Source organism: Ammodytes marinus (genome assembly GCF_949987685.1).
Source record: "Ammodytes marinus genome assembly, chromosome: 7".
Taxonomy (NCBI): domain Eukaryota; kingdom Metazoa; phylum Chordata; class Actinopteri; order Uranoscopiformes; family Ammodytidae; genus Ammodytes; species Ammodytes marinus.
This window is the reverse complement of record NC_137211.1, coordinates 6,115,842-6,131,919: the sequence shown is the minus strand read 5'-3', so window position 1 is coordinate 6,131,919 and position 16,078 is coordinate 6,115,842. Positions and strand designations below refer to the sequence as shown.

The following is a 16,078-nucleotide window of genomic DNA, read 5'->3' as shown; positions in this document are numbered from 1 at the left end:
ATTTGAGCTAATTGCTAACATCAACATGCTAACAAAAACAATGCTAACAAAGTAAACAGTAGCCATAAAGCCACTAGTGGTCAATCCATGCCAGTACATGTTGAGATGTGTCATTGGATAATAGAATATTTTGAACTACTAGTGGTGTTCAATGTCAAGTCAGGGATCACCAATTCCATAAGGCTTCATTGGACAACATTTCTTGGAAATTCATCCATCGGTTACTTGAGGCTGGACTAAAGTGTTAGACCAGAATTGACTGATATTGCCTCCTATAGCTGTTGACATGGCAAAAAATTGTGGGAAAAGCAATTTTCAACCAATCTTTTTTTTTTCAACACAACAGCAGATTCTGCTGAGTTGATTTAAAGGCTTGCGGGCATTTCAGCTTAAGAAAAGGAAGTAGCAGCAGCTGCTAGATGGCTCTGTGATTAAGCTCTGGTTTCCCCTACAGTGACGGCAGCGGCAGTGTTAGATTTACCCTCCTCTCTTCCTCTCTCGCTCATTCTCACCTCAGGACCAACTAATCTGATACCACCTGTTGACTTGGCCGCACTCGCATTGTCCCACATAATCATAGCCCCCCGTGTATCATACTTGTTTGGTTTTGTTTACACTGTGGGAAGAACAGGCTAAGTAGACAAAATCGTTCTCATGTAACCATCTCTGGAACAAATTGGACCGTTGGAGTATAGCAGCTAATATAGACTTTCCACCAAGGTGCAGAAATGAATAATGTGCATCTTGACTGCTCATGAACAGACTTTGTGAGAACAGTGTAGCACCTCAATCTTTTTGACCAAGGACAAAATACCATCTAGCAACCTGGCCCGAGGGAATATTTTCATGTTAGTAAATCCCACTTTTCACCAGTTCCCAAGGTCATGCCATTGGGGCTGGGTATCTAGTAATTAACTGGGATTTGTCAGGGTACCATGGTGAAGCTTTTGGAACGCAGAGCAGTTCCAACATGTTGAGCTTCTCAAACCGTGAGTTTTGAGGGGTCTTTGTTTGGTAACCCAAGATGCACTTTGAGCTTATAACATTACAACAAAACCTGCTGTTAGCTGAACAGAACCCTTTGTGGGCGCCATCTGCACATCAAAGTCTTTTTTAATTTTCTTTCCCACAACTTTTTCAATAATACTATCTGTTAGCTGTGCCAAAAAAAGGGCCACGGAAGCTGTGAGAAGAAAAATATTCCCTATCAGCTGTTTATGCCATTAATATAAACATAATAGGGCTGTATCAGACACAACGGCTATGCTCCTCTCCAGATGTTCAGCACTGCAGAGAAAACAAGACACTGCAGTCTGATGTTGACAAAATCATCAAAGGAAAGAAAAGAAGGCATTCAGAGGTTATCCTCGTCTTTCAAGGCCCCCCTCCATCCTCCCCATTGGAAATTACCTGCCAGCTGTTTTTTGCTAACCTGTGCACCATGGGAATGCCAAAAGTGGGAGTAGACAACAGAACAGAGTGGGAGAAATCAGATCTGTCTTGGACCCACTTGCAGAACAGTACGAAATATCCATGGGCAACATGAAAAGGTCAGCTTTAATCACAGCCCACACAGAAAAGCATGAAAAGGGCTTTCTCTATAATCTTCAACATTCATCTCAAATTTCCAGATAACAAATATCCATGTGAGTATCATGGGTGATTCAAATGATGAAAAAGAAATCTGAAACACATTTACACCACGCAAAGCCATTCACAATGGGTACTTTGCACCCGAGGGTCATATGATAGAACTTTCAGAAAAGATGTTGGACTACTTTTTGTCTTCAGGCATAAACAATAGCATTCACAGTAGCTATAGTGAAATATGTATTGTAATAACCCTTTGGAGGGCACTCTTGCTTTCAAATTATGAAGTCACTCATTCAGGAACTGAATCTGACATGCACATTAAATAGTTAAGTAAATATACTTTATGGGTTCTAATCAAAGGCTGGGAAGAATACACTGCCTATGCATTTTGAGAGAAATTGTGAATGTGAAATTCACATCCCGAGGCGTTTTCCCCTCAGCAGTTCAACAGCTGCTGGTGGCTTACATCATCCTGATACAAAATGCTGCTCTCATTTTGGTCATGGAAAGTTGTGTGTATCCTTGTTCACACAACTAACAATTCCCAAAGGCAGTTGTGAGCGTTGGGTTCAATGTAGCAAGATGTCTGTGGGAATGAAGGGGATACGAGTAAGGCTGGTGACTCATTGGATAATATATGTCAAGGACCACCAGCGACTGGGTTCCCATGCATTTAGACAGGAGATCTTTGAGAACAGAGCAGGAATTCCAGGGGGAGATAAAAATACCTCAGGAGCTGCGTAGCTGCAGGTGTTATTACACCCTCCTCCAGAGGCCCGGCAGCCAGAGTTAGTGCAGGACAGAACATGGGGGTAAGGTCTAGTGAGGAGACATCGTCAGGACTCTGTGCCATTTCAGAAAAGACATGTTTACTAATGCCTTGCCAATTAAATTGCATCAACCTTTTAAAAATGGCGGTTTATCTCACGGAAAATACTATCCTGTCGACAATTCAATGTACTGCAGTGTGTAGCTACACCCTCTTGGGACCACGAATGGGCGACCAAAATAGGTTTTGCACAGTACACTGATGTTGGTACCCTTCCCAACTGTTGACAATTGAAACACAAATAATTGTGTGCGGTACTGATCTAACTATACTGTACAGCTCAGTGGAATTGAACCTGTATTACTTGCCAGAAAAAAGTGTTTAAAGACATGGAGGGATGCTCGTCACTGCACTTTCCCATAGCTTGTAGCTATAACAGTAACACTCATGTGTTTAATGGTTGTTTGTGTAGCTTGAATTAAATATCCCCAACATTTTCAATGATGCTTTTGTGCAAGGCTCTCCCCAATGCTAAACTCTACACTTGCATTTTCCAAAACGATCCTAAGCCAGGCCCAGTACAGTAGGCTTTCTGCTGCTGTGGCTGGCAACCCCCTCACCCCCACCAATTTGAGGTTAGGGCTGGACAAAAACCAATAAACACTGAAGAAAGCCATGTTTCAGAAAAGGCTCTGAGTGGTGGAATGCACAGCCAACTGTTGCTCAGCATACTGGCACACCCACATCTGTAAAGCACACGACTCAAGATCTACTCACATTTTGGTAAGCTCCTGACAGTAGGAACATGTACTCAGAGACTGTGAGAATGTGATTCAGCAGAAAGATCTGTGTATACTTATTTAACTTCTCCTGCTACAATAGGGTGATTTTGCTTTGACAGCAACCAATTTCTAATGACCAAAAATAGACATGAATGTTTTGAAGCAAATCCGCCCACACTCTGGCTACTGGAGATGTGATCTTAAGCTTCAGCCTAACAAGGGACTTTCCTGCAGGTTGTCTTCTATGTTTGGTGAGGGAAGTCATTTATTTCCACCAATTCAGGGATCAAGGCAAATCGTAACCACCATCCAAAGGCCAGAAAGCTTTACTTCTTTAACGATACCCTAAACCAGAGAAATGTGAACATTCCTGAAGCCAATTATTGGGTTCGGCATGTGAGAGGGGATCAGGTGTCCACTTTGTCGGCATAAAATGCCTTGATTCTGATTGGCTCTAACCTGCTCCATTCAAAATGTAAAGCCTTGACTCAGACTCCCTCTGTCACCCCTTGACAAAGGATCAAGGGGCAGGACACTTGCAAAGAACCGGATTATGTTCTTGAGGCTGGTTCAAGGAGAAGGATCTAGGGAATCCGAGTGTTTTGAAGGTTGGATTTCTACAGGTGTATGGCACTTTTATTTTGGCAGGCCAGAAAACCCGACCCTATAAATAGGATTAGTTAACCTGTATTACTCAGGGTAAGCAATGCCTATTCCACTAGGCTCATGTTTCAGGTTGTCTGTATTTTGCTATTTTTATACCTTTTTTAGCCCATAAATGCAACCTATGATTTTCATCATAATTTGTCAGCACATAAATTCTTCTTGTCAATGTGAAGAATTTATGAGAAAAATCACTAATGACTAATACGTTTTGGCAACTGTTGTTTAAACAGTCAAACACTGCACAAGAAGTTCCTTATACTGTTGCCATGCCTCCAACATTAGGAACAAGTAGGGAAAACCAAGCCAAAACCTAAGTCTCAGAGCAGACTTTGGATAAGCAAACTAAGAGAGTGCAGGATGAAGATATGGTCATAAATAAGGGCCGGGGGAAAAGCTGTTGCATGGGAGATAAACAGTAGTCCCGTCATTACTTTTGGCCAAGGTCAACAAGGGGCTCAACAAGAGTCTCTTGAGTCGCTTAAGATTTGTTCCTTCATTATTCACAGATTTGCAGGCCTGACGGCACAGTAGGCCTATCTGTCAATTTGTTAGTAAAAAATGCAAAAACATTCAAAGACGTCAACAATGGTGCAGGTAGTTTTAATTTGACACACATATCTGTACTATATTGCCATCGAACACAATGCCTAAAGGTGTGAATATAGTACCCTGACATTGCCTTGAATGGGTTTTCCATCAGTCATCACTGCTTATACTGTTTATCTTAAGTTAAATCTTTTCAGTATGAGTCATGCTTAAATGACATGACATTTTGTATTCAGATACTGACTGTATCAGTTAATTAACCCACATATTACCTTGCCTAGCCCAGGAATCTTCCTGTCTAGACCGTTTCCCTGCGGGGATCATTCACCAGTCTATCACACAGATTGGATAGCAGGGTGTGATTACAGTTGCCATGATTCACAGATTGATTTAAAAAGCAAAATGGTCCCCTCTGGAACAAAAAGATTTATAAAATGAGACAATAAATATAAAACCTTCACGCTCATCTGGTTTAAATGCTCCCCAGACTGCAGGCAGTATTTTGTGCTATGCTGATAAATCCACCAGCATGTATATCCGACTAAGAGTGATAAAAGAGCTTTTCAGTAGGCCTGACAGCAAACCCCTTTGCTTGATGATCTCGGGGTAGGAATTCCCCCACAAAGGACCACGCCTGCTGGATCTAACGCTTTGAGAGGCAGATAAAATCCCTAGGCCAAATTAAACACTTCCTTTACCCTTCCTCCAAAAGATAGTCCCAAAAATAAACTGCCTACATGTTTAGAGCAAAAAATATCTAATGCAAAGCACAGCACTCACAAAAGTGTTAAGCAGGCAAAAACAGACAGGATCCCAATGAATAATTGCGGGTTTACAGTATGTCAGCAAATATGTTGCATCTGTTTGACTTTACTGATAAGTTACTGAATATCATCACTACAGTATTAAAACAAGGGTATGTATTCTTAAAGAAAACGAGAGAAAAAAGGTAAACTTTTCACAACCTGGATCTTATTTTTGTAGTCTTCTGTTGAACACAGGGAAGTCATCAGCAGCACACAAGTGATTACACCTAATAAGAGAATAAGTCTTAATGTACACAGTCGTCTATGGATCTAAAACCACCAACAGTGTTTGAAAATGTAAAAATACAAATACCAGGAGGGATTAAACAGCGCAGTACAGAGAAAATAGAAGACTCGAGAGGTAATGAGAGTGACCATTGCTAGCATGTTCCCAGCTTGCCAATGTGTTAGTGGTTATCTTACTAAACCTTTATTAAGGCCATTCAATGCAGACGTTTACTTTGCAAGAGGCTTTTTACAAGCCTGGTCCTTTGCTTTATCAGAAGCTCCCATTACAATTAGCCGGGAGCAAGACATAAAAGTCTGTAGTTAAACTAAAAAATGTGGGTCAATTAGAGAGCCCTTATTCCATTAATATAACTGTTATCATAACAATAACATAATATGATAAAAGAGGCTAAATTGTGTTTAGTGAATAGTAGACTTTCAAGGCATTATTAAGGGCCTAAAACATCCTTCTGGCTTCAAACCAACGAAACAACAAACCTGAGGGCGACCGCCGTCAACCATAAACAACGTCTGGGAGTATCTTCCTCAAAACAGTTGACAGACAAATTTCACCTGTCCTCATAATTCAGCGACAGGCCTTAATTTGAAGGTGTGCTCACACCTACAAAGACATCTGTTTGCCAGAGGTTTATGCAATAATACAAGAAAGCAGGAGGGCTAACCTGGCCATTCATTGGAAGCAGATGTGAGAGATCCATTTCCTACTATAATAAGAGGTAATTATAGGCATGGGGCCCCTGTGAGTTCGTGTGAAAATACGCCGAGACCCGGTGGTTAATCAGCGAAGGGAACCAGTCAGGTACGAGTGAAGGCAGTGAAACTAAACTGCAGACTGCTCTACCTATGACTCATCACTGTGCTGCTAATAGACAAGCCAGCGCAAGCCAGTTCATGACCTTTCAAGGAAAAAAAGAAGCAAAAGAGGATAATTTAAGAGTCAGCTTTCACCAGTGAGGTTACGTCACCACATCACACCATCTGACCATGCTGACAATTCCTTACAGTGAATCTTTGCCGTCTAAGACAATGAGCAATAACAGAACAGCAAGTATGCAAGAATATAAATAAAAAAGGGACAAAAATACTTAATAATTGCTTTTGCTTGCAATTTTTCTTTTTTTCCCATTGCATTGCATTTTTTCAAGCTTCTAAGTATTCCTGCCCAGGGGGTTGGATGGGTGCAGGGACATGGTAAACAATGTACAGTATGCTATGCATTATTTCCCATTATTCATGCACCAGGAAAGTCCTGGTGAAACAATATTCTGAAGTTAAACATGAAAAGGCAACATGAATGTCTGTGAAGGAGATCTAGTGTTTGTGCCAAATGTTGGCCCCCGCTGTGCCCCCATCTACACTCCTTGTACCCACGCCACAGTCATAATAGAGCCTCAGCAGGTGGAGCCTGGTAGGGTAGGCAGGGCCTCTCCGTCCTGGCACAGCTGAAAGAGCCTCCTCTATGCACTCGCAGTCCAAATAAATCACACAGGCCCTCAGTTCAGGGGAAGAACCATTTAATTGCCCCTTTTAAAGCAATAATTGCCTAACTTGGCTGGAGGTGCTGCCTGCATGAAGACGAAAAGAAAAGGGAGGCCTACACTGTCTCTGATGATCAAGGAAGAACATCAAGTTCAACCAAGAGCAGTGATTTGGATTATCACAAACAATGAGTGTTGATTATTTAAAGGGATTAAGGAAATCATTCTGAAATGGATTTATGAACGTCAAACTTTATCCAATACTCCAACAGCTGTGCATTCATTTTAAACAATCTGCAATGCTCAACAGCTGCTGTTCCCATGACTCGGTCTTAAGTGGTGTGGTGTTGTAAAGGCATTGTTGGTGGTCACCAGCTACTTACTGTATATGGCATGTCTAAACAGAGAATACAAACTCATTCATCCAGAGAAGATAACCATTTATATGTCAGAAATGCAACTCCCCCATTGATTAATATACTGTTGGGTTTCAAACTTGATCTTTCCAAATTCTGGAATAGAGTCTCATCCGTTGGTTTTCTCTATCCATACCATCCCTGATTAAAATGTAAACTGCTACTTTCAGTAGAACATAAACAAGCCTTTAAGATGAGTTTTTAAATGGCTTCTCATTCCTCAGGATTATCAGATGGTTTGGGTGAAGAGAAAATTATATACAGCCACTTCAGTCTGAAGCCACAGAAATTTCCCTTTGCCTTACCAACTGTTTAACAAGGCCAGTGTTCAGCTTGAATAGGCTTGCCAGGTACTGGGTAGACTTGCATAGTGTCAAGCCTCAGGGCACATAAGGGAGGCTAAGCTACTAAAGTCAGCATGGTTATTAAGGAGTATTTGTATTTATTTGTATTTAGCTGGCAGTACAAGAATAAAGATCAAATCTGGAATCTTTGACTCATCTTCTATCGGGCGGTGCATTTGAAAATGAACAGAAGCCTCAATGCTGATGGTTTCCAGCAGCAAAGAAGTATCTGTGATTTTAATCTAGTGAGACATTCGCTGACCAACAGGGTCCACACATTCCATTCTTATCAATGGCTTGGTTCTCACACAGAAGTAACTGCCTGCTGTATGCTATACTGTTGCACCTCACAAACTGTTCCACAAAGATGTGTACTAAAGGTGGTGTGATCGTCATAAAGAACACATACATGGTAAAACACTGAATTTCAACACAGTCGTCATTCCAGCTGGCTGAAAACACAGACCACTTGTTTAACAATTACTTTGTGATTTTGACGGTAAATCTGTCATGGTTATCAATGTAAACTGAATATTGTTCCTTGAGAGAAAATAAAATGTAACAGGCACGACAACACTAACTGAGGTACATCAGGTCAAGCTTAAAGTCGTATTGTTAAACATTATCTCATATAATTTGATTTACTATAAAAATAGCTTTTGTGTACAGTATTCTTGTGTTCCTCTTGATGCGGCCAATGATTTGCATTTGCCGAACTCTAATGGCGGAAACACGTTTTCTGCTTCATTCATTCAGGTCAAAGTCTCTGGGATCTGAATGAGTGTGTGTGTGTGTGTGTGTGTGTGTGTGTGTGTGTGTGTGTGTGTGTGTGTGTGTGTGTGTGTGTGTGTGTGTGTGTGTGTGTGTGTGTGTGTGTGTGTGTGTGTGTGGATCAAAGACTTTTTCCATTACAACACAGTCTGGCTCATGGCATGGAACATGCATCTTCAAAAGCAACAAACCTGCATGGAAAATACTTCCTAGCAAGCAGTTTTTGCTGTGTTGTAACATGCTGTGAATTAAATTCAAATAAGACATTCTAGCACAGAGAGAAAAATAATAACAACGAGGGCTTGTACTGTGGCTTAATTAATTCATAAATTCATCAAATCCTCAGTTCCAGCTTGTTCCTTCCAAGTTATGAAAACTCGTGGAAACTTTTGCAAAGCGTTGCACACTCAGAATGAATGAGATCTCACTGTGCACTGAATTAGAAGCTGTCATACATGCCTGTATTTATTTACTGCGTGAAAAACTACAGAGGATAGATTTTTTAATATTAATAATACTCGTTGTTGAGATACGAATGCAGAAAAACTTTTAAAAAATAAAAGCTCTCCAGAGGGAAAAAATGGGTATGGGGGTTGGAAAAACTGAAAAACCCCCGTTCTTTCAGCATCCAGTATATAGAGCAGGACATTGACTACACACAGGAAAGCCTGAATAAACTTTGCTTCAGGGGAAGTGGGGTCCTCCTGCCCTGTAGATAATTCCAGGTTTCATTTCCCCTACAGGATGGTGACTCAGCAAGGGACACATTTTGTAGACCATCATAAGCCAGTGCACCGATACAATGGGCTGCCAGTAACCTCATAACCACAAACTCATTCCCTTTTAAGCTCTTTAAGGTATATCACTTTTCCAAACTGCCTTCCTTGTTACAGGCGGTCAGGTGGGTAGAAATGACTTCTCCACATCAATACTATCAATCCTGTTTAACCACTCACTTCCAATGTGCAGGGGATTCTGAGATTGTATCACCAATGAGCAGAAATACGAAGGACAGAGGGTGAAAACCACAAAGACAGACAAATTCCTTTGAGAAGAACAAGTGCCGGAGTGTGTGTGGACGTGCACGTGGATGTGCATGTGTGTATTACAAAGTAAAAGACTTGTTATGTCTGGTGGGACAGCAGCTGCCATGATAACATAGACCAGACTGGTGCAGCTCTGTCCTGAAGGCCCCCTCAGCCTCAGTACCTGAGAACTAAACTCCTCTGTAAACCAGCGAGACGCAATAAGGAGTATATATCTTAACAGTGGTATCGAAAGGCTGACATTTGGTAGCGGTTTACCTGTTGCTATGCTGCTATGATGAGCAGTAGATGTATGGCTGCCTACAAACAAGTTTCTGAATTGAGTAAAAGTGAGCAGGAAGAGGAAGTGTTTCCCCTGTATTTACTTTTCACTGAGCCATGACACCGTGAAGCCTGCAAAATTCCACTTGTCGACAACCCGCTGCGAACATCAAGGGTTTAACAACAGCTTACTTGAATATGCATCTTCTTAAGGTTACAATAAAGTCATGCAAAAATGGAAGCCTCACCATTTCACAGGTAGAGACTTGTTGTACAGTAAGAGGAAGTGGAGGCAGGGTGCTACTAGTCTCAGGGAGTGATAAATCGTCAGCTCTGATAAGACACTAGGGTGGGATTTTCGTATACACACTTCACAGGATGTCAGGGTCGAACCTGGGTTCAAAAGACAATGGAGTAGAAAAAAAAGAACGATAGCATTCCTTTAGCAACTTTAAGTACCCTGAAAAAAAATCCATTTTGTTCGCAAGACACAAGAGCGTCTTTCAAGAGAAGGGCAGCAACCCCCATCAGGGTAGCTGTATAAGTTGGGAGGGACCACACAAGACAATGCAGCAGCTTCCTTGAGCGAAGAAAAAAAGCTGAATGCTCAAGTGACTTCGCATCAATGCCTCTAGCCAAGACAATGCCAGATTCAATAGGGCACAGACAACTACAGAGCACCTTCAAAGGGAAAGTGCAATACAGTTAACTTAGCATTTCAATGAATTTCTAATGAGTGCCAGCCTGGAAAAAAAGACCAGTACATACGATGTGAAAAGAATGAAGGTGGCTGTTTAAGAAGGGTAAAATCAGAGTATGTACCAGTTTATTACAGTCTTAACGGAGCGAATTGTGTTAGATTTGAAGCTCTGCAGTGGCGTTGTAGTACATCTAGTCTCGCAAAGCCAGACCAAACTACAGCAAGTAGTATGGTCTGGAAGCACTCCGTTTAGAGCCGTCTATTCGGGGGGAAACTGGGCTGGCCTGTTTTTATTTCTTTAAACCAATCACAATCATCTACGGCGGGGCTAACCCCGGGAAGCAGCCAATGGAGGCGTAGCGTTGTTTGCCGACGCCAGCGCTTAATAGACGCTGGCTGAAGTGGTCAAGCCAGACTATAGTACATCTAACGAAAGATTTGTTTACTAATCATTTACTAAAGATGAGTGAATTCCAAATTCACTTCACACACTTCAACTTTTTCCCAACTGAGCAAATACGTCTTGTTTTTAATTTTCAGAAGAACGTTTATATTCCAACACTCCTCATACAAGAACCGACTGAAGGAGAAATAAATCTTTTTTCCATTGCAATTTTCTACTGCAAATACTTCCGAGCAACGAGCGAGTTATCTTTATTGCTTGTGTTGTAGACTGCCTTGTGTCCTCAAGACATCCTGTGACCTCAGCATGAACTCCATTGCGACATAACCCAGGAGTGAAGAGTGATACGTTAAGCCTGCAAGTACTCAAAAGGGGGGCCGATAGGCATCAGTTTGGCTGCATTAATACTTTTATCCATTTCACAATTTCATATCATACAACCTGGTTAGCGAACATGCTATTCTAATGACACTTGACAAAAAAATCCCTTAAATGCTTGCTGCACTGCACAGGTCAAAGGTCGGGTGACAGGGTTCACTAAAAAGGGAAAATCCAGAATCTGGGTAGAAATTTAGATACTTGCTTGTGGGCACTTCAGTAAGTCAGTTGTTGGCCTGTTTAGTGAAAGGATAGCCACTTTCCTCACTAGGACCCACTGCTTCCTCACCACACTGGAGCAGTGTTGAAGAGAAAACAATCCAAACATTTGTAGGTGTGTTGAATGCAATGCGTTATCAAAGTGAAGGTAAACGGCAGGTGTGGTCATCATCAGAGAGGTTTTGATGTCTTAAAATGTATAACCTCCAAAAGAGGTACATTAAAGCATTACACGTAGAGCTTTTAGGGTTTAATTCAATGGTACCTGACCTGGCATGAGCTTTGGTTTGAAACAAAGGCCATGTCATTATCTCTAGAGAAGGGAAACTTAAAAGTATGGAGAGCTGTGAATGGAAAGAGTGGGACTCTAGTTACAACAGGCGATACTCAAGAGTATGCGCTCGCATGTCAGCACATGCACCGCGTTGCTGCTGTACCAGCTGAGGTGCAGCTGTGTTTGGAGTCAGTCGGCTCCTCTGTATGACTCGGACGCAACGCTGGGCATGAAAGAGCAGCGCAAGCTTCTGCAGCCATTGAGCAAAGGGTATTGTGAGAAGACATGATTGTGTGAGTGTGTGTTGTGTTGATGATGTGTCCCAGCCGGCAAGGGTGGGGTGATAAAACCCCAAACTTATTTGAACCATCTTTAATAGCTTTGATTTATCTCTCCAATCTAAATCCCTAATTTGCATTCCTTCTCACGTATCCTACTGATCTCGGAGGTTAAGATTAAATATGGTTCCTTCAAGAAAAAAAGCCTGCAATGATTATATTTCAACTGCTCAATAATAATAAAAAAAAATGGCACTGGCTGCAAACTGGAGTCAGAAAAAGAGGAAAGGAAAAAGGAGCAGTATAGTAAAGTCAGGCTTGAGGGTGAGGCCACACTGGGGATCCTTAAAAGTACCAAACTAATATTTTTGGCATCTTTTAGCTCAAGGAACCGAGTAACCGGCTGAAAAAACAACAACCTTAGGCTCACTTCTCTGCAGGGAGGCAAAAACTCACAAGAAAAAAAGTCATATTTCCAGCACCTGCATCTATTGGAAATGTTGTAATAGTAGAATACCCACAGAAATAATATAGAACATCATCAGCAAACAAATGCAGAATGCAGGTCTTGTTTATTTATGACGGCTTTTCTTGGAGCGCCATGTGTTTTGGAATGAACGCATTGCACAGAGTCATGCAAAACATTTATCATGTGAAGTCAAACTGTGAGAAGCCTCCAAGAGCAGCAAGACATGTGGCAACTGCAAATTACACGTGAAAAGTTTTCGGAAACTGTGCGGCGTGTGGGAGCTAATCTTGGCAGTGAATAAATCAAAGAGGAACCCCCTGCCGAATTGAGAAACAGAGTCAGGTTCAGATCGCTCACCTCTTTGACCTCTATACTCGCCCAAGTCACACCTCACTGCAGTGTCAACAAATGCCAATGACTCCATATGTGCCCATGTGCTTCGAGGAGAGGGGGGCGAGCCACTTCCTTGCAGCATTGTCCTGTCTGCCAAGATGGCCCCCTTCTCCTGGGGCTATAATTCAACAATGCAATGTTTACTGAACCCAGTCTTCAAGCAATTATGTGAATGGGTCTGGAGGGGGCAGACCTTCCCCACTGTTCAAACTGTGGAGTGGAGTAGATGTTTGCATTGCTGGGGCTTTGCAACTCAATAGTGGTGCTCTCTCATCCACTCTGAATGGGAATTAAGCACCAGGTAGCCTATAGGGTCTGAAACGACAACGCGCCACACAGACGGACCAACCGCCGCCAACCCTGGTCGATGCATTACCAGGCACAGACTAAATAAATCATCAAATCAAGCGCACTCTGCATTTAGCAGCCCAATGAAAAGGCAGCATTTAAACAAGACAACAATTTAAGTCAACGACACACACACACACACACACTGCAGACTGTATCGTCATAGGAATCCAGGGCGCCCTTCCCCCAACCCAACCCCCAATGAAGTTAAGGGACACTTGTGACAGTCTATACTGGGAGAGATCTCTATACCAATTGCCAGCAGTGGGGAGCTCACGGTTGGTCTGATGCCATACATCACAAATCAAAGTGACCTCGATTTCTTATAAATGATGAATTTAGACCAGATGCGTTGGCCTCATTGATCCATTAACACTTGTAAAACACTTACATGAGTCAATACAGATTTGGGAGTGGCCATTTTTTTCAGGATTTATTGAGCATTGAGCTGTAAATCTACTTGGCCTCGGATCATTTTTTATACTAGTACATGCTGGTGGTTCACGGGCTGGATATTGGATGACTTATGTTCGTTGATGGAGAGCTCTTCTTACCTACAGAGAGTCTTTATTGACTTTGCTTTGAGTTGATGTGCATGACCCTGACATTCCAGAGGACCCGTATAGTAACACCAGTACGGGTGCTTAATTGAATCATGAGACAGTGCGCCTGCTGTAGTAATTCAAAGTCATAATGCAAGAAACAGATGCTTGAGGTGGTTCCGGATAATTCAATTATGTCGGTATTGTTGGGCTGGTGGTAGTCAATCAAGGCTGTGTGTAAAGTGAAGAGGGCCATCTCCAATTTCCTTCCAATGTCGGCACACACAACAGATGATGATAGCCCTTTGCTCTGGGGACTGGCTGGATCGAAGATATTGAAGATCCATAACTTGTGTCGCCCTTCGAGGTTGCAGGTGAGTGCACCTTCCGTCTCAAATTTGAGCGTGATAGATTACGTCGTCCACAAGAAAAGGCTCGGTAGCTCGATTGCATGTCACCACGGCCGGATGTTAAATATACCTTGGGAAGTCATCAACACTATAGCTTTCCAAACGTCTCTGGAATATAGCTGCTCGTATACTCTATACCCGGCAGGTGTAAGATTTATGTCCGCTGCCCACCGCATCTATGTCCCATCATTCAAAAAGGTTTTTTACTTCAGATCAAATCAACACAGAGGAGTCACAGATACCTCAACCATGACAGCTCTGTTTATTAGAGGGCATAAAGGTGAGAGACCAGACCAGATTTCTATTCTTGAGATGGAGAGGGGGGAGGGTTTGGTGTGGGCAAGGGGGGGTCTATTCCCAGCAGCAAAGCAATGCTCATCATCACCTATATGATTCATACCACAGATATAGCAATGTCCAAAATATATCAGACTGAAATATAATCGATTATGCCATGATGAATACCAAACAGTTCATTGGCAATACACTGGAGCAGACATACAGTAACAACAAAATGACTTGATAGACAGATAGTTATCTGCAACAATTTTGATTATCGATGAATCAATAAGGTAAAGTCTTTCCAGCTTCTGAAATGTGAGGATTTGCTTCTTTAAAATTAAATATTTTTGGAGTTTGGGAGCTATTCGTCGGACAAAATAAGAAATTTGGAGAAATAATCTTGGGCACGAGAACTCGTTTTGGACATTTATAGTAAAAGATATTAATCAAAAACTGGATTATTGATTGAAAGATGAATCGATAATGAAAAATATTTGCTATTGAAGTCCTAAGGTTATAATATGAATATTTAAACAGACGTTGACATTTCCAATATGGTGCCCTCTCCTAACTGTACGATGGAAAAAGAAGGCAACGAACAAGTGCAATCAGTGGTGTTTTCCCTTTCTCTTAAACAACAAAGTATTTTTTCCACTTTTTTCGTTTTGAAAATAAAGCCCAACTTTCATTTTGAAGGAATGATTCATTAACAAGGAAGACATAGAAAACAAGTCAGTCTAAATGTGTGAGGACCTTTTATATACTATCTAAGGTGAGGACACAGGAGACTATCAATAAATACTTGCACATTTTCACATGTTTTTGCTCATACTTTCATGAAATAAAACCAGCTTTATACAATGAACAAAACAGCACTGTAGGCAAAGCACCCTAACTAAGTATGAGAAGGTTTAGGAGTTCAAAACTCCAGGGAGACTATGAATAGCTTGTTTCTATGGACAAACTTAGCCCAGCTTCACTCAACAGCAGCTTCTAGTTTGTCATATAACTTTTGAATGCATCTTTGCAGTGGACGCCGATATGACTGACTGCATGGGCTAGAAGCTGTTAGACATCACGCATGTCAGCAGCACACTGCACCACACTACTAAATCAACAAAAATAGCATGCTTCTTTTTTTCAGTGCGTCTGCCTTTAATAGGACATACAAGCACTGATTTGTAACTCTGATTTAACCTTAGTAGGCTACATAAGGTTTTATTGGTCAAGATAGGTGAGGAAAAAAAAGGTAAAGCATAAGATCAGAGTGGGGGAGTTTGAAAAAGTAAAGTTTGAGTTGACTTACAGTAACAAGCTGGCATGTGAGAATCAAAGTGAAGATAAGTCCACAGATCGAAGTGACCGGAGTGCCCATTTTCCACCGACCCAGCACAGGCTGCGAACCGCCGGGGGGAAAAGGCAAAAAAAAACGAGGTCCTTCACTCCTCCTGGCCACCGGAGCGGTGTGATATCTGCCCCCTTTTCAGAATCAACTTCTCTGTGAAGAAGAAATCCGACTGCTGCTCCTCTGCGTCCCTCGCCCGGTGGGACTTCATCAACAGGTAGCCTACAAACGGGAGGCTTTTATTTCCCCCCTCGCGCTTGGTTTGGTTTATTTTTTTGTTTCTTTCTATTTTGTATTATTTATATTTTAT

At 41.8% G+C, this 16,078-nt stretch overlaps 1 protein-coding gene across 1 annotated transcript in view; it reads right to left on the bottom strand.

Moving 5' to 3' along the window:
• The window catches only part of hspg2 (heparan sulfate proteoglycan 2), a 98,704-nt gene extending 82,626 nt beyond the window's left edge, over window positions 1–16,078 (bottom strand). Inside the window, exon 1 of the mRNA XM_080030923.1 lies at window positions 15,730–16,078. Within this exon, the coding sequence (XP_079887049.1) occupies window positions 15,730–15,798 (69 nt within the window). The 5' untranslated portion in view covers window positions 15,799–16,078. The remainder of the gene's footprint in view (window positions 1–15,729) is intronic.